This window comes from Tinamus guttatus, unplaced genomic scaffold, assembly GCF_059628265.1.
Source record: "Tinamus guttatus ecotype Peru unplaced genomic scaffold, ASM5962826v1 Tinamus_guttatus_pri_ptg000247l, whole genome shotgun sequence".
NCBI classification, from domain to species: domain Eukaryota; kingdom Metazoa; phylum Chordata; class Aves; order Tinamiformes; family Tinamidae; genus Tinamus; species Tinamus guttatus.
Window position 1 is genome coordinate 8,134,443 of NW_028288781.1, and position 24,364 is coordinate 8,158,806.

General features: G+C 50.9%; 1 protein-coding gene across 1 annotated transcript in view; it reads left to right on the plus strand.

The window, feature by feature from the left end:
- The window catches only part of DYSF (dysferlin), an 83,893-nt gene that overhangs the window by 37,798 nt on the left and 21,731 nt on the right, over nucleotides 1–24,364 (plus strand). The window contains exons 39-49 of the mRNA XM_088526516.1: nucleotides 448–609; nucleotides 1,138–1,303; nucleotides 1,638–1,711; nucleotides 7,082–7,144; nucleotides 14,115–14,213; nucleotides 15,364–15,492; nucleotides 16,241–16,396; nucleotides 18,107–18,198; nucleotides 19,877–20,047; nucleotides 20,668–20,810; nucleotides 22,728–22,867. Coding sequence (XP_088382642.1) covers nucleotides 448–609; nucleotides 1,138–1,303; nucleotides 1,638–1,711; nucleotides 7,082–7,144; nucleotides 14,115–14,213; nucleotides 15,364–15,492; nucleotides 16,241–16,396; nucleotides 18,107–18,198; nucleotides 19,877–20,047; nucleotides 20,668–20,810; nucleotides 22,728–22,867 — 1,395 coding nt within the window. The remainder of the gene's footprint in view (nucleotides 1–447; nucleotides 610–1,137; nucleotides 1,304–1,637; nucleotides 1,712–7,081; nucleotides 7,145–14,114; nucleotides 14,214–15,363; nucleotides 15,493–16,240; nucleotides 16,397–18,106; nucleotides 18,199–19,876; nucleotides 20,048–20,667; nucleotides 20,811–22,727; nucleotides 22,868–24,364) is intronic.

Consider the following 24,364-nt stretch of genomic DNA (forward strand, 5'->3'; position numbering starts at 1 on the left):
AGACGGTGTGCCACTAATGCGAGGGGATTGCCCCACCAATAGGATCCAAGGCAGATTTCATGGATAAATAGTGCCACAAGCTGGTGCTGCACAGCTGCACATGCAAATACCAGCTCTAGGACTGCCCTGCCTGGAAGACCCAGTTTCCTCAGCAGAACAGTTTCCATTTTATCTTCCTTTCCTGGCACACAACTGTCCCCGGCTCCTGCCTTTCCCCAAGGCCTCCCTCAGGGTGGCCAGGGTCTTGCGACCCTCCTGCACTGGTGCAGGTAGAGCAGGTTTGCTCTAAGGGTGAGTTTCTCCCCACGGCAGCCAGCCCGTGTTGGGGGTTCAGCTCTCCTGCGTGGTGGGACAATTTCAGGGCTGTCTCTACTTGAGGAGCTTGGAGGCAGACCTGGAGGTGGCCCTTCAGCTCAACCCTTGCTGCCCGTTCCCCTCACCCTACAGGTTCTGGCCTGGGGGCTGCGGAACCTCAAGAGCTACCAGCTGGCGAGTGTCACGGCGCCCAGCCTGCTTGTGGAGTGCGGGGGCCAGCTTGTGCAGTCCTCTGTCATCAGGAACATCAAGAAGAATCCCAACTTCGATGTCTGCGTGCTATACATGGAAGCGGTGAGGACACCGTGGCTGCACTGCAACTAGACTTGGAGCAGAGCTGGTGGGAAGGGACGGCTGGTGTCTCCAGCCCTGCTCAGAGCAGAACATGGCACTTGTCCCCTAGCTACCTGCCCCAGGAGGCATGGGGAAGAGGAGGCTGCACCTGCTTCAGAGGTGATGGGGGTAGAAGAAAATTGTCCTGGTTCCTTGGGGCATAGCAGATATCCCTGAAATGACCATGCGAAATATTAACTTTCTCCCCAGCCTGCAAATCAGGGCCATGTTAGTGGTATGAGGGACACAAGGGAGAGGCGTGGAGCTTCTCCAGCATCATGGGGGTGCTCAGCTCTTCTGAAAAACCCTGTTTACCTCGGTCCTTAGTTTCAGGCACCTCAATGAGAAGTGATAGGGGCTTAGATAGAGCATAGAAAACACCCTGTGGTGAACCCGGTCCTGTCCTGCTCATCGTCAGCGCGTCCTGGGCGGGTGCAGAGCTGCCGCCCTCAGTCCCCGTGTTACCTGTCCCCTTCTCTCTGCCCACAGCGTCTGCCCAGGGAGAGTCTGTACAGCCCCCCCATCATCATCAAGGTCATCGACAACAGGCCCTTCGGCCGGCGGCCCGTGGTGGGACAGTGCACCATCCGCTCGCTGGAGGACTTCTACTGGGACCCGTATGCGGAGGAGGTGGACGGTGCTCGGGAAGAGCCAGGTATGCGCGGGCATTGCTGCTTGCTGTGCCCATAGCCCCACTCTGGGGAGCCATGGGTGCCCTTGGCCTCGTGCCACGTGCTGGAAGGAGGTTGGGTCCAGGGCCACCTGGGTGAGCAGTGCTGTCCCATGGCCGAGCTGCCTAGCTTGCCCATGGCGCCTGGCAGGGACCTGGGCCAGGGCCTGGACATCTTCATATCCACAGTCACCAGCACAGGCTGAGCACATCTCTGTGACAGCGGGGGACAGAGGCGTGGAGCCTTGTAGGGGCTGGGGCTGCAGTCCTGGGCTGGTTCTGTGGTCCCCATGCAAGGTCTGTGCTACTCTGCTTGCAGATGACGTGAGCCTCACGCCCAAAGACGACGTTCTCATCGACATCGACGACAAAGAGCCTCTTATTCCCACCCAGGTATGGAAAAAATCACCGCAGTGGAAAGAAATGGTTCCTTATTTTGCCTGATAGCTGAGATACAGGTCTGTCTGATGGGGGGTTCTCTGGTCGTAACCTTCTGTTTGCAGCTCTCGCCTGTTTTTACCTCCTCTACTACATCCAGAAACACATTAGTCTTCCTTAAGCCAAGGTGTCAGATAAGATTTTCCCTGCATGAGACGGCAGCCTGTCCCCATGCCAGGCCCTTCCCTTCATCCCATCTTCCTTGCTGCTCAGTGTACGGGCTGCTTTGTAGCAGAAGGCTTTGCTGTCACCCCGTGGGTTCCACTGTGCGGGACGCTGCATCTCTTGCAAATGGCAGTTCCTGCCCCAAGGCCATGGGAACTTGCAGAGTTAGCAAGCTGAGGAGGGAGGCCCATATTGCTGCTCTTAGCAAAAGGAAACACTTACTTACATGCAGTGAGCTGGGGGATTCGGCCAGAGCAGGGGCTGTCGCTGTTTCCCGTTTTATAGCCCTTTGGGTTTCTTTGCCCACAGACATATCCTGCTCAAGACTGAGACCTTTCAGTGTCAGTGTGTGCACGTGTAATGTGCAAGTCTGTCACTCACCCCATTGCCAGGGAGCAGCAGCCGGTGTCGGCAGAGGCGTTTGGTGGAGCCTTTTAAGAGCTTCCCAGCTTTCTCTTCCTTTTGGGGTATTTATTTAACTTTTAAAAGCTTTGGGTGCTGCATGGTACCTGGAGTAGGAAAAGCCTGAGCGGTCATCTTGCCTTGGTGGCATTTCCGTGTTTCTGGCAGTGAGGACTTCACTGATGGCTCCGTGCCATCAAACGCGGGTGAGTGTGTCCTGAGGTAGGCACTAGCTGGGATCCTGGTCCCAGAGCATCCTCTTGACGTAGTCCTGGTTCAGATCAGGAGTCGTCACCAAACCTCTCTCCTTGCTGCATCTCTCGTGCTAACTTGGTGCTTTGTATCACACAAATCCTCCCCCCTGCTCGATAGGCTTAAGGAAGAGTGTACATTACATGCTGCAACATCTGCCCAGTTCAAGCCTCCCAGGCCTTGGGCTAAGAAAAATCAAGATTTTTGCCCAGTTTTTGTTAAAAATGACGTCTGTGGGCCTCAAGCCTGTTGCAGTCCATTTGCAGCTGGCCCTGCTTACTCTTGCCCATCCCATGGACTGATGAGATCCAGGTTAGCACTTGCAAATGAGGCCGCCCTATAGTCCTCTTAACTCCATGTGAGCTGGCTTTTTGTCATTCCTCACCAGCCCTCGGGACATCTGCGTGCTCAGCTACTTGGGAAACCTGGCAGCTTTTATTGGGATGCTTCAATCTCAATTGGGAACTAGGCAGTGGAGATTGCAAACGTTGCCCTGGGAAGTGTGATTAAAAGGGAAGAGTGGCTCGAGACAAGAAACAGTCCTGACAATCTAACTGGCTTTCCGTTGTCTTGCCATTTGTGCATTTGTCTGAGCTATTTACACTTCATCTTATAATGTCTCAACTAATTACACTTCATCTTGTATCAGTACAGTAACTGGAGCGTGTCTTCAGGAAAGCAAAAAAAAGAAAAAAAAAAACAAAACAAGAACAAAGTTAAATCTTAGAGTCTTGGAGCAGGAACTCTCACATTTACGGATTTAAAAAAAGCCCTCTTCTAGTCTGTGTCTCCCTTTGCAGCGGATGGGGCAGTTGATGGGACTCAGCATCTCTGCAAAGACCTCCTGCCTCAAAGGCTCAGGACAAGATGGATCCTTAGGAAGTGATTGGGATGTGGAGGGAGACGTTGGGATCTGCTGTTTCCGTTACAGAGGGAGGAACTCAGCTTGGGAGATAACAGGAGGGAAATGCGGTGCCCATGCGCTGGAAGTGAAACCAGATGAGAATTTCTTTGCATTGCTGGGCAGAAAAACTAGGAATTTTAACCCTGGAATAGTTCCTTTCTGCAACTTTCCAGCAGAGAAGTTTCCATCTTCCACAGATTCTGAGGATCTTCTCCTTGCTGTCTCCCTTTGGCATTTCCCAGCACTTTGTTTTTGTTTCCCCGTGGATAAACATTTCATAGCCCAAACGTTCAATCCAAGTTTGCTTTTTCATTGCAAAATAATTCTGTCTGCCCACATGGCCGCTGAAAGCTGGGCCATGCTGAGCCCCGTGCACTGTGCTCTGCACAGCAGAGCGAGGTGGTGCCGGGTGCCTGTTGGGCTTGGGCACCTCAATGTCTCCACACGCTCTGTGGCTCCACAGGGCAGAGGAGCTGCAGTCCTGCCAAGCCAGGCATGTTGTCTCATGGATTTGTTGGGAAAGGCCATAGCATCAAAGGATGCTATTTGGATGCTATCAAAGGGGAGGTCATACTTGGGAGAATTCCTGAGCCAACAAGGTCTACGGAGATCTGGCACTTGAACCAGCAATTCCTAAGAGATGGTGACTCCCCACTGCTTGCCATGACCAAGGATGCTCAGATTCCCATGCTTTGGGCTCAGGGTGTTGCAGCCAGAGGTGGCCTTGGGGTCTCTGTGTGGCCAGGCCACCACCTTCTTGTCTGTGTCTCGGCCAGCGTCGACGTTGCGAGAGCTGCTACGCGGAGATGTGTATTTGTGCCTACACACACCCATGGAGCATGTCCCAAAAGCCTTTTTACATTTGGAAACCTCTTTGGATTAGCTATAATATTTTCCTTCCCTTGCTTGCTCTCACAAGCAATAAACATTGATGCAGGAGCCCCTGGCACTGGTTTCGCCTGTGCTCCCCTGGCTGAGCCCTGGCAGAGCTGAGCAGGAGCCATCAGCAGCATAGCAATAAGTGCTCTGTTCCCTGAGACAGTTTGAAGCCTATCAAAAGCATCTGCAGCCTCGGATCCAAACTAGGGAAGAGTTTAAACTGGAAATGAAAGAAGGGAAGGGGCAAAGGAAGCAGGAAAGCCAAGACGTTCCACTGTAGCATTTTCCAAGTGAAAGACTTTGACATTCACTTCCCGAAACAAACATTTCAGAAACAAAATACCCTGCAAAGAACTGAGTTATTCAGCTTAGCCTTGGCTTACTTCTTCGCTGTTTGTTTGTTTGTTTGTCTGTCTTTCCCTTTTCTTTCCCCCTTTCGTCTGGGGAGGGGAGGAGGAGGGAGCTGGTTCCTGGAAAGCCAGACCAGAATTCCCACCATCTCCCTCCTTGTCCTCCAAATCTGGACACTGCTCCTCCCATGTCCCGCCATGTGGGACCTGGGCTCTCTTGTTGGGTGGCCCGACACCCTCGCAGCCCTCGGGTGCCTCCATCCTGCTCTGCTCCAGCTGGGAGCTGCTGGCCTGGACCAGGATGTGCAGGTGAGGGGACAACATGGCACAGGGTGTCCCCATCGTGTCCCCATCGCTACTTGCTGCAATAGGCTGCTCCTGGTCCAGGATCTCCTCCGGCCTTGCCAAGCCTGGCACCCGTCCCCGCGCTGCTGCACGCCTGGAACAAAAGAGCGTTTGTTGTCCTGGTCTGAATGAGAGAAAACAAGCATGCGCAAAGCCCTCTACTCCGAGGCTGCCGAGCGCCATGGACATCTCGTCCAGGCCAGGGGAAAGTTCAGGCCGAGGTCTGCTCAGAGCAGGTCTGCCTGCACATGAATGGGAAACCGTGATTACCAAAAAAAGAAGGAAAAAGGCATCTGAAACTCATAGGAAAACTGTGTAAAAGCTCCCTGAACCTCCTACAGGTCTCCTGGGCTGGGCCTTTCTGGTTAACTCCTGTGGGAGATGCTTGTCAAGGAGGGCAAAGCCTGCACAGCTGACTCACATTTCCTGGATGAGGTTGGCGGGGATGAGCCCATCATCCTACCAGCACCTAGAACGGCTTCTTGTCCTCAGTGGTCTTTTCCGAATCCTCAAAATCAGTGGAATTAAAGCCGGAAGGGCAATCACGAGGTCCAGTGACAGCCCCTGGACACAGCCGATACATATTTCTCCTGCTCATTGATCAAACAGTCACATATGAGTCATGTAGCACAGTAGTCCCAAGCCATTGAAAGTCATGTTGGCTCCTTAACGTAACTGAGCCCTGAGAAGTCTTTCCCCTGTGAAGCAGTTGTGAAGCTGCTGTTTTCTGCTTGACGCAAGCTCTGCTGCCTTTCCAGGGTGGTGGGTAAGCGCCTCTTGGCTCTGCTGGTAGAGCTGATGGGCAGCAGACCAGGAAGCACTCAGCACATGGAGGATATGCAAGAAACATGCAAACTGTTAGGAAACAGGTCAGAAGCAGTACCCGCTTCCAAAGCCTTGGCAGCTGCTCAATGGAGAGCCTCTAAGTTGGGTCTTGAGTGGCCTCAGTTGCTCTGAAGACTGGATTGGACCCAGCTCTTGGGTCTCTCGACGTCACGCAAGCCACAAGGTCAGTTTTTTGGAGTTGTGACACTGTTACCTGGTTAATGCAGCCAGCAAAGGGTCATCCTTGACCTGAGATGCTCTTCTGCGGGACGGCTGCTCACCATGTGCTGTGATGGGCTCTGGGCCGCTGTTGAGTCTGGAGAGCATGGGAGGGAGCCTGTCCGGGCTGCCTTGGTGCTCAACGCCAGCTCTTTTCTTGTGGGAACGTCTCAGTTCTCTCCCTTCGGCATCTTGAAGGAAACGTGCCGTTCCGCCCTTTCCGCTTATGTGAGATAAGAGCTGAGCTGCAGCTCGCTGCCTGGGCTGGAGGGAAGGTGATGGCAGCTCCCGCTTTGCCAAGGACAAGCTGCACTTGTGCTCAGTGTTTTGTTTGTAACCGACCTTCATCCTGAGTTTCCTAATCCCTTTATGTTAAAAACAGCCTGGGCTCGAGCCTTCCTTGGCTTGTGCAATGAACTTGGCTTGCTGCATTTTCAGGGCCTCGGTGGAGGCTGGTTGCTGATCAGGACCTCTGAGTCTTCAGCCAAGCCAACCTCTTGTTTCAAAATTGCTTAAAAACCTGCTGGGAGAGCAGTCCAGGTTGGACCTCCCAGCCCAGGGCAGTTTGTGCCTACAGGGACACGGCTGAGGGAGTGACAGCGTTAAATGTTGTCTGTGTGCCCAAACCTGGTGTCTCTCAAGCTGTTGATTCGCTGTCAATCTAGGACTAAATGTAAGAAGAGATAAAGAAAAGAGGATGAAAAAAAATACATCAGTTTGCTTTGATCTTCCTGAGTATATTTGAGAAAAAAAAAAAAAACAGTCAAAACCAGCCCTGTTTTTATGAACATTAATGAGAACTGTGATCCAAAGGCTACTCTTGTGCTATGGGTGCCTGTCCAGACAGACTTTGACGTTACAGTCCAGGGGAGGGGAAGGCTGCACTCATTGGGTTAATTTGTTTCTCCTCAAATGTGCTTTTGCCGACGTGTGTTGAACATGGTTTCTCTAACCCCGTTGGTAACCACTCATTTTAATTTGTAGCTTGCGGAGGGCATGACCGGCTCACCATTAATTAACATACCAGCTTCTTGGTCCGATGCACATGTATGTATTGCTTCCTTTCTAACTTACTTGCATTATTGTTATTTTATTTTTTCTTTATGAACAGTATATAAATGTGTGTATATTTACAAATCTGCAGGAGCTGAAGTGTTTCTTGCTGTAGAAACTCCCTTTGCTGTCCCAGCTCTGTGGTAATTCCATGTTGCTGCAGGTGCCTGTGTAGTTCCACTGTCATGTCCATACCAAGGTCTCATGTCATCTTGCCAGCCCCTGGCATCTCTCAGTTTTGTTCATTAGAATGGAGATAGATTTGGGCTGATTGCTCGGTGGCCACAGTGGATGGTTGAGGATGTGACAGATGTCCGTGCTCCCCGTGTCCCAAGCCTGGACCTCCTGAGGAGGCCCTGGCACCACCGTTGGTCTGAGTTGCCCTTAGGACAAGGACGTTGCTCTCAGGAAGGCTTGAGTTCGTAGGCAGGGCTTTGGGGACGAGGGAGTCCTGCAGGGCCAGTCCCAAATTCATCCCTAGCAGAGTTGCAGACCTGGCAATGCAGGATCCAAGGAAAGCCAGAAAGGGCCTTGGAGCAGTTTGTGTAAGCAGAGCATGTGGAGGAAGAGGGAAGGTTGTAGCTTCTCACAGCCGCTTCCCGTGAGCTTTGTGCACATGGAAGCCCCTCAGTAGTGCCTTGTTGGACAAGGAGACCCTATAGCTCCCAGCCTGGCTCTCCACTGGTGTTGTTGGCCCAAAGCGCTGCTCCTCAGTGGCCCCTTCTCTCCTCTGCGCTCGTGGTGTGCAGGGGCTTCCTTCGTCACGCGGAGAAGACAGACGGGTGGCTGAGCTGGGCCGCCGCGTGTGGAAACAAAAGGTCCATAAATAGCCTCCCGCCTCTGCTCATCAGCACTTTTAATTTATGTGAATATGTTTTTGTTTTAGTTCAAATAAAATTTTGCAAAAGGGGGGAGGAAAGAAAAAAAAAAGCTGCAAGCCATTAATTTAAAATAAAAGCAACAGAATATTAGGCAGTAATAAACCCATTCTCTTGGCCTACATTGGGACCCTACAAGAATGTGATTAAATATAATAAACCTCACGTTCTAAAGAGCTGCTGACGCCTCCCGGGGAAACCATTGTGCTCTGGAAACCGCACGGCCGGGCCGGCCCGCGCGCTCCTTCCTGTCGCCTTCTGCTTTATTGCTGCGGATCTTCGCACGAAAGCAGGATCTTTTGTTGCTGCGGAATGAGGCATAGGGACTGCAGCTGGTTAAATATTAGGAAAAAAGAGTCCACAGCCAAAAATTCAGCCCGGTGTCGAGTGCGTGAGCTCTGGAGAGTCCTGCCTCTGCACTGGGGCTTCCATGGCTCCGAGGAGCAGGAGGAAGGGGGAGCGCGGAAGGAATTCATGGACTTGCCCTTCATGGAGGGACAAGCTTTAGGATCAGTCTGCCCATCTCCTTGGTGTAGTCCACGTTATTTTTCTTTTCATCTCAAGTGTTTTTTGCCTATCTGCCTCCTCAGCAGCATGGCCTCAATATGCTGAGAAACATTCGGAAAAACCCCAATCCTCCTAAGAGCCATGGAAACACCAGCAGTGAGGCCAGCTGGACCACAAGACCCACGAGGGAGAGGACATTGACCCTGCACCTCTGGGGTGTAAACAGGGATATGGATGAAGAAGCGGCCGTGGGCTGATGTCCCATTTCAGAGCTGCTAGAGCTGATGGTCCTGGGGGTTCAGATGATGGTTCAGCTGATGGCTCTGCCTGAAGCCTGTGTGAATCCAAGAACTTACGTTTGCAGTTCTTCATAATGTAGCTTAATTCCTGTTTCATTTCCTTGGAGGTAGCTTTGTCCGTGGCGAGCTGTTAGTGCAGAGCTTGACATGGTTCTGGTAGTGGCTTGAGCATCTCCACAGCCCTCTCCCTTTGTGTGCGTTTTCTGAGCTGGCCTCATGACTGCGTGTGCTCAAGCGTCCCCCTCGTGAAGAAACCCACCCTTGGCCCCCTTGCTTGTCCCTCGCTCACCCCATGTCCTGCTCTTGCTTGTCCCTCGCCCACCCCATGTCCTGCTCTTGCAGCACCTTAGACCTCCTGCCCCTGGAGCTCCCTTCCAAGTTCATGCCAAACCCTCTGTGATCTGCTCTTTCTTTGCTCCCTGCTGAAACAGCTGTTGACAAAATCTACCTAGAAACTAAAGAGTCTGACCTTCCTCCCTCTCCTGTCCCTACTGAAAATCTGGCATATAAGCAAAAGGAGGTGCTTCTGCAATGCTGGGATCCCACTGACCTGCCTCTGCACTCCGGATCTGTCCTCTTCCCTAAGCACTGAGATCATGGCTCATCCCTCAGAGTGGAGGGATCCCTCCACCCTGTGGAGTTCGGGTGGCTAAATCACGTCCAAAGGTGAAAGGGAACTTCAGGACTTCCCAGAGTTTCCATGCGTATTGTCCACTGAGCCCAGGGACCCTGCACCCCATGCAGAAATTGATGCCCGCCTTGGGTCAGCTAAACAGTGACTAAAGCTATAACAGATGTAGACACCCCCTGAGGTGGTCCCTTTGGTCTCACTTTAACAGATGCCTTTAAAACTCTGTGCCTTTGGCCTGGTTTGGGGATCTGCTTGCAAAGCAAAGCAAAAGGGAAGAATGGAAACTGTCTGGGGCATTTTCCCATTCGTCTCTTTTTCTGCAGAGGGAACCGAATCCTAGCAGGGACGCTGGTGCGCCAGGAGAATAGTACTAATAAACAGGAGTATTAGTGAATCATGGGGAAGATGGCTAAGGACAAGGGGAAAATGCAGAAACACTATTTATTTTGGTGAGAGGCACTTCAAAATGTCAAGAAATATAGCTGTGAATTAGCAGAGGTTGCTTTACATGCCAAGAATCAGCACAGCGCATGCGGGGAGGAGAAACTGCGGTTTTTGGGAAAGCTGAGGCTCGGGTCCCCTCCGAGCCTGACACGTGGCCCTGCTTGTGGCATGATGTCCTCGCGGGGGGATGCTCAGGGTCATTGGGAAGGTTTTTGCCTCTGGCTTTTTACATGAATTCAGTCAAATCCTTTAAGTTACCCTTGGCCTCAGCTGCCCCCTTGCTCTTCAGCCGTTTGCGTTTGCAAGGCATTGATACGTTGTCAGTGCAGGTGGACCTGAAAACCATTTTGTTGCAAATATTCACCTTCTCATGAAAAATAATAATTATTATTGCTCTTACCAGCACTTCAGTGGCATCTTGAAACCTTCATTTTGATCAAGCATTCATTGTGCAAAGGGCAGGGGTGACCCTGAGCTCAGTGCTGTCTCAGGCAGCTCCCCACTGTGCATCGTGGGCTGTCCCTAGCTGAGTGGCCTGGTGGCTCCTGCCCCCAGAGGCATCACCTTCTCCATTCAGCTATTTAGGGCAAATAGCTGCAGTTTTGGCCCATTTTAATGCCAACCGTTCACATGCAAATCAGCAAAAAGCAGCAACTGGTTGCAGTGCCAAGCGCCTGCGTGCCACCAAGGCTCTGGAAAGGCTGGAGCAGTAGCTGGAGCCAAGTGACCCATGAACGTCCCCTGTGCTTGTGGGCAGCCCTTGAGCACCAAGGAGCTGCAAAAAAGCAGTGAGGATCCCCCGTCCCCCACGCGAAGCACCACAAGGGGCTTTCTAACCCGTTCCTCTTACCACTCTCCTGGCTTGTGCTGCCTCGATTGTAAGAAATACAAATAACCCATCAAATGACAACTTAGCAAAGTTCCTGCGCGCCAGAAAAATAAGTCAAAATCTGTAAACTATTTGCAATAATTGGTTATTTGCTGTGTTTGCTAGTTCCAAATCAGAGCACATATTTTATGGCTTATCCTGTTACTGCTAGTTGGAAGAGCTGGTGGTGTTGAATATCTCCTGCCGAAAACGATAGCCAATAACCCCCGCTGCAGCTGAGTCTCGCTCCTGTCTCGGAGCGTAGGATTTTCTCCCCCCTTTTTTTAATATGTGCTGGGGTGGCAGCAGCCAGCACAGCCACTGGCACCATTTGGAAACTGTTCCAGACCAGTTTGTGTGTTGAGCTGGTTCTCTGCAGGCTGGACCTGCCGGCAAAGGTGTCCCGAAAGGAAAGCTGGATCAGCAGGAATGTGGTGGCCACCAGGGAGCCAGGGAACAGCCGTGCTGCGTGCAGGAGATTCTCTGTTTTATTTTTTAGAAATCATGTAGCCTTGGCCAGGATTATTCTGCTGGAGGAAAGCCTCACCTGGCCACAGATGTTTGCATCTTTTGGATTAGGATAGGATAGGGAAAAAAAAGAAAACAATTTGGGTGAAAAGAGAAAGGTGAGAGAGCAAACAACTGGTAATGTGTCCCTGGACCTGTGACAAGGACAGGCCTTGAGGACTTGCTGCGAGATAAGGCAAGGGATCTTGCAAGCTCCTTGCATGGACGCGTGGCCTTGCTCTGCTCTCGCCTCCAGCCTGCAGGCCATGGTGCTGCCTGGAGCTGCTGCAGGTCTCTGTGGGTGACTTGTGACTCCTGACCCTTTCCCAGGACTGGAGGAAGCAGGACCAGGTTGGCCCAAGGTTGACAGGCCAAGTTGCTCTTGGGGAAGAGGTTGGAGTTGAAGGACATTGGGGTCTTTTAGTGCCAAAAACATTCCCTGATGCTTCCCAAGTCTGGATGTGCAAGGTCCTAGGTTGGTTTATGACCCTCATGTCATGGTCTCCAAGGCAGAGCTTGAAGAAAGGTTGGGTTTTTCTTTCTTCTCAAGCATGTCTGCAACTTCCTGGCTCAGCCGCCTGGTCCAGGGCTGGATTTGCAGCAGGGAGGCTGGCCTAGCACCCAGCACCCGGGAAGGGTCCGTGTGCCTGCACCTCGCTCCGGTGGTGGGCGATGGGTGAGCATCGGTGCAGCTGGGACGCAGAGGCAGGAGCAGGAACAAGCAGCTGGGAAGTCACATCCTGAAATGTCCCGGCTGTTTCTGCTGGGATCTGCTCATCCTGTCAGCAGGAAATCTGCCTCCCAGATGTTCAGCCGGGTACGGTTGAGACAGAGGCGGTGGCTTAGGTTCTTTGGAGGCAATTTTTATGAGTGCTGTAATTATCTATATCCGAACAGGGAAGAGTGTGTCATCCTCAGAAGAGCAATCCTGAGCATTAAGGCTTCAGCTGTCTCACGGTGGCTCTGCTCCAGGCCTTGCTCTCTGGGCCATCCCCTCTGTGCCTCAGTTTCCTCACCCACAACATAAGGACAACAGTTCAATTTGACCCGGAGCCAATGCGGCCGTTACGTCGCAGCTTCTCAGGGTTCTCCAGCTCCTTTCATTTCAGGCTGAAATGACCTTTTCAACCTGTTTTGTGAAAACCGGGTTGCACTGAGCAATCCCAAACTCCTGTTGTTTCCATGTGGAAAGGCGTCTGGTGGGCTGGGCTCCCAGTCAGCCCCAGCTGAAGTCCCCTTGCATAGCACCCGGAGCGGATAGACTGTGAATGTATCCAAGCCGAGGAGCATTTCAAGAGGAGAGATGCAATGTGTTGGCAAAATTCTGATTTTAAAGCCTTTATTTGGATCTCAGCATCTTTATTTTTAGAAAATAAATGTCCCTAAGGCTGTAGGAGAACCCTGCCTTCATGGACATCCTTAGGAAAGAGAAGGCTGGAAATGACTTTCCTGCTTTCCCAGGACGCCCCGGAGCCGCTGGGGAGGCTCCAGTGACACGGTCACGTTGGGTGGCTTCTAGGCAAGAGACAGGGACAGACCTGAGTTTTGTCCACCCTGGGCAAAGGGTCTGGCTGATGGTGTCCCTGGACCTTATCCTGGTGCTCACTGGGAAGCTGCATCCAGTCCCCAGAGCACGGGACGGAGCTGAAAGCCTGGAATTGCCTTCAGCTCTCAGCTGACTCCTAAATGAAATCCCGGAATCCAGTCGCTCCCATAGTGGAGCCATTGCTTTCACTGGCTTTTCCATTTGCAGGCGAGTGGATTAACATCCTTCGCTATTAACATTCCAGCTGCTTCGTTGCCTCATTTTTTCTTTTCTTTTTTTTTCCCTTTTTTTTGTAACATCAGTAGAAATCAGCAAAAATATCTAACCAAATTCTTTGTCTTGGGGCTGCAGAAGATACCATGGGTAAGTCGTCAGATTAGTGTAAGTGCTTTCTTTGTAACCCAGTACCTGTGGAATGCCATAATAAAGCCACGATGGTTAAAATGTAGCTTTTTAAACAATAAAACAGGGGAAGTGATGAAAGGCAATTTTTTTTTCAAAAAAAAAGGCAAAAAGTAGGCAGCAGAGGCCTCAAAGTTAATTTATGTAATATTTCTATTAAAAACAATGTCTATTCAAGACAGCAATTTAAAGCCTGCCCTGTTGGCTTAAAATATAAGTCCAATAAACCTCTATTATGATTCCTCCATTAGGTCAGTGTGATGGAATTTTGTGGACTTCTAAAATAAGACATCATTATTTTTCAGGAATGTTTCATGAATCACAGTCAAAGCCCCTTCATCTTTTCCTGTACAAATTTCAGAAATTGTGCTCTTATAAAGAGTGAGTGAGAGACTTGCCCATTTCTTCCTATAATATCAGTAAGAAAAGAGTTGTCTTCCTGAGGTGGGTGCAGCACCTGAGACCCAGGGTTTTTAGTGGAAGGTGCATTTGTCCATCTCCAATCCATCCCCAGTCTGGCCCAAATCTGCCACACTCAGTTGTTTCCAGTGAGCTCTCCCTGCTGCCCCTATGGAGAAGTGGCCTCATTGCTGGTGTCCTGCTGGTGTGGGACACCAGCTTGCTGTGGCTGAAGCCCATGGATTTGGGCTGGAATCATCCCCAGGGCCCCTTTCCTCTATAAGCCAGGAAAGAAGGGGCTTCAGGTTGGGTTCCCAATAGCCTCATTACCTCTGCAAGACCCTGGAGACCCTCTGAGACGAGGCTGAGAGAGGGGTCAGCGCTGGGTACTCCCTCAGCCAAGGCTCTGCCAGGGGTGGGAGATGCTGCAGTCATTGATCTGCACTAGTAGAGATGTCTCATTTTTGTATATCTTGCCTCCAGGAGGAAGAATTCATTGACTGGTGGAGCAAATTCTACGCTTCCACGGGAGAGAGGGAAAAATGTGGCAGCTATTTAGAGAAGGGCTTTGACACACTGAAGGTAAGTGGCCTCAGCTGGTCTCTGCCTTCTTGAACCTTGACTCGGGATCTTCTTCCATGAACTCTGGTGCGAGGAGACCTGGGACTTCTAACAGGATTCCTCTAGAGCAGGAGTGTAAAGGTGTAGATGAACAGGTTGGAAAAATACAGTCTTTTCAAACCACATATCTGTTACTAGAGAGTTTTGGCCCAAAGCTCAAATATTTCTGTTCGGATGTAGGGCCGTGATACCCCAAGGAGCTGGTGCCTGGCACAGGCAGCTTTTCCAGTGCATGACAGCATTCCGCAGTGGGAATAGTTTGGGTTTTGAAGAGGTATTTTCTATTGGAACTACTTTCTGGTAAAATTTTCTACTTTTCATCATTCAAGAGATTGTCCCTGTCCTAAGCTGCAGAAGAGGTGGGAAACCATCAATCTGGACGGTGTTTGGAAATGCCCCAGGATCTGGAGGTTGCTAAGGGAAGGGGGAAATTAAGGTGCTGTTTGATGGGATGTGCCAAGAGTAACATCCCAAGTAGAAGTCAAGTGGGGAAAATCAAGTCTGGTTGCAAGAAAAACACTCCCAGCAGGAAAGTCTCTTTGGGTTGATGAAAAACCCTCTGTTGATTAAAAGAAACAAAAAAACAAAAAAAAATGCTTGGCGTATTTTTGCCTAATTGGAACATCTTGCAGCTTGATTTCCTATGGTGCCTTTGGCTCATGGGACGAGGCATCAACTGGCATGAGCCCTTTCCGGCGGCCAGAACAACCCAGGGCTTGCTGAGTTAGATGTTGTTATCAGCACGCCTGGAACAGGCTTCCCAGGGAGGTTGTGGAGTCTCCTTCTCTGGAGATCTTCAAAACCCGCTTGGATGCAGTCCTGTGCCATGTGCTCTAGGTGACCCTGCGTGTGCAGGGGGGTTGGGCTAGATGACCTCTAGAGGCCCCTTCCAACCTTAAGCATTCTATGCTATGCTTCTGTGCTTTGTCTATCACATCATGGTCAAAGGTCTTCTGCTCTTCGTTGTTGTCCTGGGGGGCAGCCAGGTCGCGAGGCCGCACGACTTGAGGGTGACTTTTTCTGGCCTGGGGATTCTGGATCAAGGCTTGTGTGAGCAGGGCTCTGTCAGGGTGCCAACCCTCCCCTTGCCAACCTGGCCTCTCCTTTCCAGGTCTACGAGACAGAGCTGGAGAATGTGGAGGACTTCGAGCACCTCTCGGACTTCTGCCACACCTTCAAGCTGTATCGCGGCCGCATGCAGGACTCAAACGACGATCCCTCCGTTGTGGGAGAGTTCAAGGTACACTGACCTCTCTTTCTACCCCCCAAAGCAGCATATTTGCCCATAACCCAGCCCAAAATTTAGCTAATTGCTGTTAGGTTCCTGGTCAGGCCACCTTTGCCCACCATCCTTATGTTAAACCCCTCAGAATGTTTTCAGACCTTCTTTCCCAGCCAGGTCATTGTTGGAGCTGCTTCCTTGGGAAGCACAATGGGGATCCTCCACACCAGCTGCTGAGCCCCCTTGTCTTTACACGCTCCAGGTGTTCGAGTCCTGCTTTTGAAACCTGTTGCTTGGTTATATCCCAGATTAAGCTTCAGCTGTGCTAAGGTGTGAGATGTACGTAAACAGCAGAAAGGGGTGTTCATCCCCAAATTATTGCTAGTCTATGTGAAACTTTGCCTAGTAGCAAGTTGCTGACAGAGGCCAGATGCAGGCCCCACGCAGCCTCTTCAGGCCAGGTCAGACACTCTGGCTATCTGCATGGGGGAACAGGCATGAAATACGGCCAGGAACATGCACTGCTGGGTGGAAAGTCTTAGGGAGCAGATCTAGGTGGGAATATGACTACAGATTATTTATGGGTAGGACTTCAGTAGGAAATGGGCCATAAAATGGGCCACCCACCCCAGCTCACACACAGTCCAAGTTGCTCAGCCTGCTCCCTGCCTCTGCTGGCATGTGGATTTTGCAGGAGCGGAATCGCACTGGGACGCGCGAGTGTCTCACCCAGCCGTGCACCCCGCTGAACCCGTGTCCTTTGCAGGGCTCCTTCAAGATCTACCCGCTCCCGGATGACCCCGCAGTGCCGGTCCCACCGCGGCAGTTCCAGCAGCTCCCGGCCAGGGGACCCCAGGAGTGTCTCATCCGGGTCTACATCATCCGGGCCTTTGATCTGCAGCCCAAGGACGCCAATGGCAAGGTATGGAAGTGGAAACACCTGAGCACTGGCTGCAGCAAGAGCTAGAGGGGGCTCTTTGGGCAGCTCAAGCCCCAGAGGTGAGTGTTTGCCTCTTTGACTTACACTTTAGGAACATCTGCGACACCAAAAAGGGAAAAAAATATGCCCCTTCCTTCTCCCTGCATTGCAGTGTCTCTAGCCAAGGTCTTGGCTAGTTGAAATAGCAAAATGGTTTTCTTTTTGTGCATTTGTGCCAAAGGAAACAAAATCTCGTCGTCCGCATGACTACTTTCTTTTCGCAAAGCTTTACAAATCTCTGGGAGAAATATCCAGTGCAAAAATAAAATAGTGTCAGTTCAAAAGAAAATGTTTGTTTTGTTTCAGTTTGAGAAACAAAAAAACAAACAAAAACCAAAAACACTCAGGGAGAAATCCTTAATTCTTTTTGTTCCAATGAAAAATATGGAAAAAGTTAGAAAAAATTGGAAAAAAATATTTTGATGTGAACAAAGCAAAACTGCCTTTTAATCTGCTGAGATTTTGAAAATGAACTTGCAGCAAATGTTTCCAATTTCTTGGAAATTTCCCATCAGAGACCCTGGAAGATTAAAGGAGGAGTTGAAAAAAATGCTTTTTTAATGCTGAAAACCCGAAACAAATCTTAGTTTGACCCACAGTCTTTCCTGCTGTGCTGCAGTGTCTGCTGCAGCTTGTCACAGCCTGCACTCAAGGCTGCTCTCAGGTCACCTCCCCGAGGTGCCACATTTTCATCCTTTGCTTCTGAAAAAAATCTGCAAGTCAAGAAAAACTGATGAGGAACTTGGTCCGGGTGCTTAGCCGCTTAATAACTTTCCCAGAGGGTTTATTAGTGTGATCTGAGTGTGTCCCTGTAAGTGCAGGCCATGAGCTGGCTGAAATTTTTTATCTGTAGTTTTCTTTTTTCCTGGGAAAAACACTGACTTGGGTCATTGGAACCACTTTACAATTTATGCGGGCTTCACTGAATAGTTTTAGCACTGGGAAAAAAAGTTTAAACACTTAAAAATATGTAAAAATATCTGATGCAATTTTTAGATGCACAGTGAGAGTTTATGTTGAAGTGAGCTTCCATTATATTTTAAAGTAGTTACAGAATCTTGGCAGTGTTTAACATATTTTTTGTCTTTTGACATATTAATTTTCTTTTGACATTTTGGTGCCTGCATTTTTAAATCTACTTTTGAGTAGATTTAATACTTAAACCTTTTAAATCTTAAAAAAAACACAAACCCACTAAGTAGATGATTCAGAATGAGAGCATCTTGAGAACTTCAAATCAACCCTGTTCTATCAAGCAATCCACACGTGGTTCTTCTCATGCTACTGTTTTGATTTTATGGTTGGTCTCAATGACCTTGAAGGTCTTTCCAACCATAATGATTCTATGATTTTCTATCCCATGGACCTCAGAAGTGTTTGGGCTTTTGACCCACGCTGTCAGTTAGCCCTTCACTATCTTCAAAACGAAATGGCAGTGCAAGTAGCCCTCTCTAGTTGTCACAGGGATTTGTAATAAGGAGGTAACAGTGGTGCTGTCTTCTCCACCTTGACAAGGAGCATTGGTCAAGCATGGTGTAAGATCCCGCTCGCTGGGACAAAAGGCATCAGAGTTATCTGTCTGCCACCAATATTGCTGTCAAGGCAGCTCTGCAATGACTCTCTTGCATTTCTTTTTGTTGTGTCTGCCTTTAGTGCGATCCCTACGTGAAGATTTCGGTGGGAAAGAAATCCATCAATGACCAAGACAATTACATACCCTGCACTCTGGAGCCTGTCTTTGGAAAGTAAGTTGTGGTTCAGTCCAAAGTTCACGAGTCTTTTATGTCAGATTGAGAGAATAAGGCCAGTCCAGCCCAGAGCTTCCTCTTACCTTGGTGTGCGCTCAGACTTTGCTGTCCTAGCTGTGCATTTATCTTCTTTCTGGGATTTTTAAGCTGTGGGGTATGGACTGGGTCAATGCAGAGTGAGAAAAGACCCGGAGGATTGGTTAGATCTGAGGATCTCCCTGTGGAGGGCATCTACCAGTCCTGCTGATGGTGGAGAGAGTCTGGGCAACTTAGCTCTTCATTTAGGCTCTTTGGTTAAATGTCCAAAATGAGCCATGGGAAATGGAGGCCTGTGGCATGGGAGGGAGTCACCACGATGCTGGCAGGTTGAGGTGTTTCTCTTGCAGCAGGGCCACAGACGTGGGATAAAACACAAGGGATAAAGTTGTTTTCAGAACAGGGTATTTATGGAGAGCGGGCAGGCTGTGGAAATGCACTGTAGGGAAGGAGGGAGAGCAAAACCCAGTGCTTGGCTGCAGTGTGTCCATAGGACTGCAGGCTCCCGGGAGAGCCGGGATCGCCCTGGAGCAGCCTGGGTGCAGGGACCGCATCCCCCTGGCCTGCAGGCTGGGGCAGGTTGTCCTTCCCCAGACCTGGGTCGCAGCCAGGGCCCGTCTAGACGGCGTGCTGCACCTCCCACCCAGTCTTTAAAGCAAGATGTAAAACCAAGGTCCTGGCTGCTGGCGTCTATTAAAACACTCCTTTCACGAGCTTTTCCCTGCGCTGCTGGCTGCCGTCCAGCTTTAGCTAATTACATTCTGCTGACCCCAGTTCCTCCTGCGCTCTTAATTGGTGGCATAATCACTCACTTCCCCTCCTTAAAGGCTGCTGCGACGTGGGGTGCTGGCTGTGGAAGCGGGCATCACGTTTCGCCCCCGGGGTGGCTGCGTTTTAGCAGCAGGTGGAGGGATTCCTGGGTCAGACCTGGGCCATCCTACTCAACCCACTGCACCACCCTCCGTGTGGAGCCCAAAGGATGTCTCTGGCATCCGTGCGTGTTGGCTCTGTGTGGATCGCAGTGGTTTGTTTTGGGAGGATCTTTGTGCTTTGCTTCTTGCTGCCCTTCACAGACCATCTTACATGTGCCATTAGCAGAGCTCCATGAGTTTCTGCAGTGCTCTGTGGACTTGCATCACTTTGATCTGGCTTTTTCTCTCTGAAAGGGCCATGCTGAGTTGCACTGAATGGGTTGGAAAACAGTCTGCATCGCTTTGGGCTTAAAGAGCAGATGGCTTTCCAAAGCTGTCATTTCTTCTCCTTTCTCTCCTTCCTGTTTTTCTCCTATGATCCCTGACTGTCATACGCTGGTCTCCACCGTTAGATATTTTTGAGATGAATATCCCTTCCATTTAGCAGGTGGAGGAACTAAAGCAAGGATAAAGTTTGCTCCAAAGTACTTTGTGGGATCACTAACTAACCACAGGCAACCCCAGGGCATTCTGGCTTAGCAGCATGTCCAGCAGCTTAGCCATTGCAGCAGAGCAAAGACGTGTCGTGGCTGGATTGTGCGTTGTGGTGCTGGGAAGCTGGGAAGATGATGTGTGAGCTCTGTCTCCTCGGAGGCATTGGCAGCCTGCAGCAAGCAGGATGCTGTAAACCTCCATCTTGTTGCTCTGACTTGGCCCCCCTTGCACAGGATGTTTGAGCTGAGCTGCACTCTGCCCCTGGAGAAGGACCTGAAGATCACGCTCTATGACTACGACCTCCTGTCGAAGGATGAGAAGATTGGAGAGACAGTCATAGACCTGGAGAACCGGTTCTTGTCCAAATATGGGGCGCGCTGTGGCCTCCCCCAAACCTACTGCACGTGGGTATCTCTGAGGGCTCCGGAGCTCCTGGGGCTGTGCAGTGTGGGGCTGGCCTTGTGGCCCGAGCTGATGTCTCAGTCCAACCCTGGCCGCGTGCCTGCTAGTGCAGGGTTGTCCCATGGGATCTGGTGCATGGCTGAATTTCACAGCAACATGTTGTCTTGAGAGCCTGGCTTTTAGACCACTTTTCCTGAGCAGTAGTTCTCCTCTAGCAGCTTGAAATGCTGCAGAGAACAAAAGTCTCCTGGGGAGATCCTCTTGCATCCCTGAGTCCTTTCGGGTATCCCATGGTGAGGGCAGACCCTAAATGCAACCAAAGGGTGGTGTGATGGTCCCATGGTGTTTGCCTAGGGGCACCTTGTAAGCAGGGGTTGCAAAAGGCGTAGGATGTGGCACGCTCTTCACTGCGCTAGGGCAAACGGAGGCTCAGAGCTGTCTGGATCTTCCTTAGACCTTTCTTGGCTCCTCACCAGTTGCTGTGTCTCAGTGTTTAGCCTGAGTGTCTCCCATGCCCAGGAATCACTTCCCATCCTGGTGTAACGCTGCTGCGAGCCCTCCCCGAGGCTGGGGGGTGTTTTACCGTGGGTTGAGCTTCTCTTTCTCTCCTGCTGTGCTTCAGTTCTGGACCCAACCAGTGGCGAGACCAGCTCCGGCCATCCCAGCTGCTTCACCTCTTCTCTCTGCAACACAATTACAAGGCTCCCACCTACAAGTCTGACCGGCTCGTCTTCCGGGAGCAAGAGTACATCCTCTCGGAACTGGGTAATGGAGCTGCCTCTGGGTTGCAGGTGGCTTTTCAGCATCCAGAGCAGGAGGTGGGGGCTGGATGTCATGGACATACCTAGTCGGGGGGCTCCCTTCCCCATCTCCCTTCCAGCAGAGTAGGTCAGCAAGCCAGGAGTGGGCGATGGGCACGTTCCTGCTTGCCTTGAGTAGCTACCTGGCCAGGTGGGTATGGGGCTTCACCAGGTTGGCTCTGCACCAAAGACTGCAGCTGGATCTGCACCAAACTCTGGGGCTGAATTCAGACCCCAAATGCAGGCATTTTAAGCGCAACCTCATCCTTCTCTTTAGCAATTTCCCTTTGCTGCTTGCGGCAAACCAGAGTGGGGACAGCAATGTCCATCACAGGCAGAGACCTTCCAGCCTGGTCCTTCCTCTGGCTGGCCCAGCACTTGGGGCTGTTTGTGCTTTGGCCTAACGTATCTGTGTTTTGGGGATGGAGTCACTAGAGGGAGACAATATCATGCACATGGAGGCACCGCACAATGCCCGCGTGCTTGTGCCTTGGAAGGTGAGATGCTCTGTAGCTGGAAATGTAAAATTAGTCCACGCCAGCAAGGAGAAAATATTCCTTGACTCTTGGGGAAGGCTTTTGCTTAGTTTCACCAGGAAAAAAAAAATGAGTAGCTGCAATTCCTCGAGCATCATCTGGTGCCTTGTCTGACTCGCATCCATGGAGGCAGAGTTCTTGGAGAAAACTCTGCTTCAAAGCATGAAATGGGTGTTTTCGCCCAGCGATGAGGTGAAATCCCACTGTATTGGGCCCAACAGCAGCAGTTTGGCAAGTAAAGGGCATTATAGGATTGTGGAGTTGGGGGGAGGACTCTGCATGCAGAGGCCTGACACAAGGCACGGCAGAGGTCTCCTTCCCTCTCCCTGCTCTTGGGGCTCGAGGCATAAATTTGCAGAACTCCCCTTAAGAGGAGAAGTGGGGAAATAACTGCTCCTTCACAGCCTCTCCTTAAGAGTCAGGTTTGCACCAAGGGCTGGGGAGGTGTTAAACTGAGCAGGGTCTTCCCCCCTCTCCCAGCCCCTGCCTTTCACCTTCCTTTGCTTTAATGACAATCAGTTCAAAAAACCAGAACAAAGTCTGATGCTTGACCTCAAGGAGATCTGGAAACCAGCTGTGTTCGCCGAGCAATGTCAGATCTGAACCTGGCGGTATAAAGTGAAGCTATTAAACACGAGAGCAGGGGTTTTACAAGCATTGTGCCCGAACCGTTATTCCATAACCCCCACATTTGTTGTTTTCGGAGAGAGGCTTTTTCTTTTTCCTGTGCGCGCATGCACACACACACGCACGCACGCCAGGTTTCCATTGCTTGGGAAATAGCCCATATGTATGAAGTTAACCACTTCACGATATTGCCAAGAAAGGAGCTGGGATATATCACCTGAAAGTTGCAGAGCTGTAATAATATTTATGGAGCGCATTTCATTTCAAAGGTCCTCAGAGGTGCGTGGCCTTGAAACAACGTGGCTGAGTGGCGTCCTGTGGGTGACGTCCTTCCCCCATCCTGGGACAGGGAGGAGGGAAGGGCTTAGCCAAGGCCAAGTGGTCTATCCTTATCTGGATGTGACACGGGAACTTGAGTGCCAGCACAGAGAAGGCAAAACCATTAATTATTTCTTGGCCTCATTCAACCAGAGTGAGCAATAGGCTTTTACCAAGGCAGAAAGTTCATGCATGGGCAGGGGTGAAGGAGCGGAGATGATTGTTTTGCCTGCTTGCAAACGGCACCAGAACAGCTCGTTTCATCCCCTCTGCTTGAGGAACGTGTTAGATACCTGTCCACCAAGAAGAGCAGCCCTTGCAGAGCTCTCGAGGTGCAGCCTGTGGGGACGAGCATCTGGCGCATTCTGCAGTAACGTTGTTCTCTGGTGTGTCTGTGGCAGAGGAGGGCAAACCTGCCAACCCGCACATGGGACCGGAGCAGGAGCGTCTCGCCTTGCATGCGCTGCGGAGGCAGGGGCTGGTGCCGGAGCATGTGGAGACTAGGCCTCTTTACAGCCCTCTGCAGCCTGAGATCGAGCAGGTGAGTGCGCAGATGAGAGCGGGACAAGGCCAGGAGCAACATCTCCCCATGGATCCCAGTGCTTCTTGTGACCTGGGAGCAGCTTTTCCAGGCTGGTGTTTCCCATCACTTCTCAGAGATGGTTTCTGTAGCTGACGCACTGTGACCCCGTCCTGAGGGTAGCTCTGCTGGGACCAGGGCTCTTCCTCAGGAGCAGAACTTGCCTAGGCGATGGAGCAGAGCACTTGCTTTGCGGTCGGGCTGGAGCTCAGGCCCGTGTCTCACTTTGGGTGAGTGGGGAGGTCAGCTCTGGACCCTGTAGTAGGTTTTCATTTTCATCAGCATTTGCTCTCAAAAAATATCTTTTTTTTGTGGAAAAAAAAACTGGTTTTGGTGTAGAATTCCTTATTAGCTATAATGAAAATAACACTGCAGACTGCTCTGATGGCAGCTAAGCAGAGCAGTGTGGTTTCTGCAGTGTGAACCAGCCCTTGGAGGGATAAAGTGTTAGTGCTGCTGCAGATGGGATGTTGTTAAGCCAGATGAAGTCTGAATGGGCTTGCATCCAAATCTTAGCAACAAACAGGTACCTGTGTTTAGCCTAGCCCCTTTTCTTTGATTACCACATATCGGTATTTTTTGCTTTTGGGTCAAAGAATGCTGCTTCCTAAAGAACAAAGCCCTTAATTACTGTCTGCCTTGCACGTTCCAGCCGCACTGCGAAGGCGGTTTGGGCGGCTGGCTCTGCAGCTGGCGCAGGCGTGCGCGGGCAGCGCTCTCCCACTGCAGCCGTTAGCCCTCGGTGCCTCCTTTTAACCACAGAGCAGCGGGGGAGTTGCTAGTTGCAGCAAACGCTCTGGCAACCCCTGTGATACCTTTTCCTGTGAATTTACCCGATGAAAATCATGGTGAAGGCAGGAGGTGGCTGCTGTCGGTGGAGCGGTGCTGTTCTTACAGGCACATCTGTCATGGGCTTGCTGGATGGACCACGGGGACTAGACTGAGTTTCCCCCATGTCTTGTGGTTGCAGTTGGGCAGAGCACCCAGGGGCTGCCCCGCTCCGAGAAGCGTTTGGGACCGGTGGGGATGGTGCTGGGCAGCAGCAGTTGGCTGCATGCACTGGAGCAACCCAGAGCATGGTGTGACCCACTGCAAAGTGCCATGTGAGCAGGCCGTGCTGGGTGCTCTGTGCTGAGCTGAAAACCCAGTTGGGCCTTTAAAGTTTTCTGCTGAAACGGAAGATTTTCCTGCCAAAAAGCGAATGAACCTTAAACCTCTCTGTGATGGGTTGATTGTCCAATGTTTTCTTTTTTTTTTTTATCCCTCTGACACTGCACAGTAAAATATTTTATTGGCACCCATTGGTGTTAAACAGTTAAAGGGACCACCTAAAAAATAGCGCCAAAAAATAGTGAGATTTCAGCTGCATCTCTGCTGCTTTCTGCCAGGTAAGTTTATATGAAAGTGTAATTATGTTCCCCTCTTCTCTCCCTATCTTCCACTCCTGTTTTCAGAAAC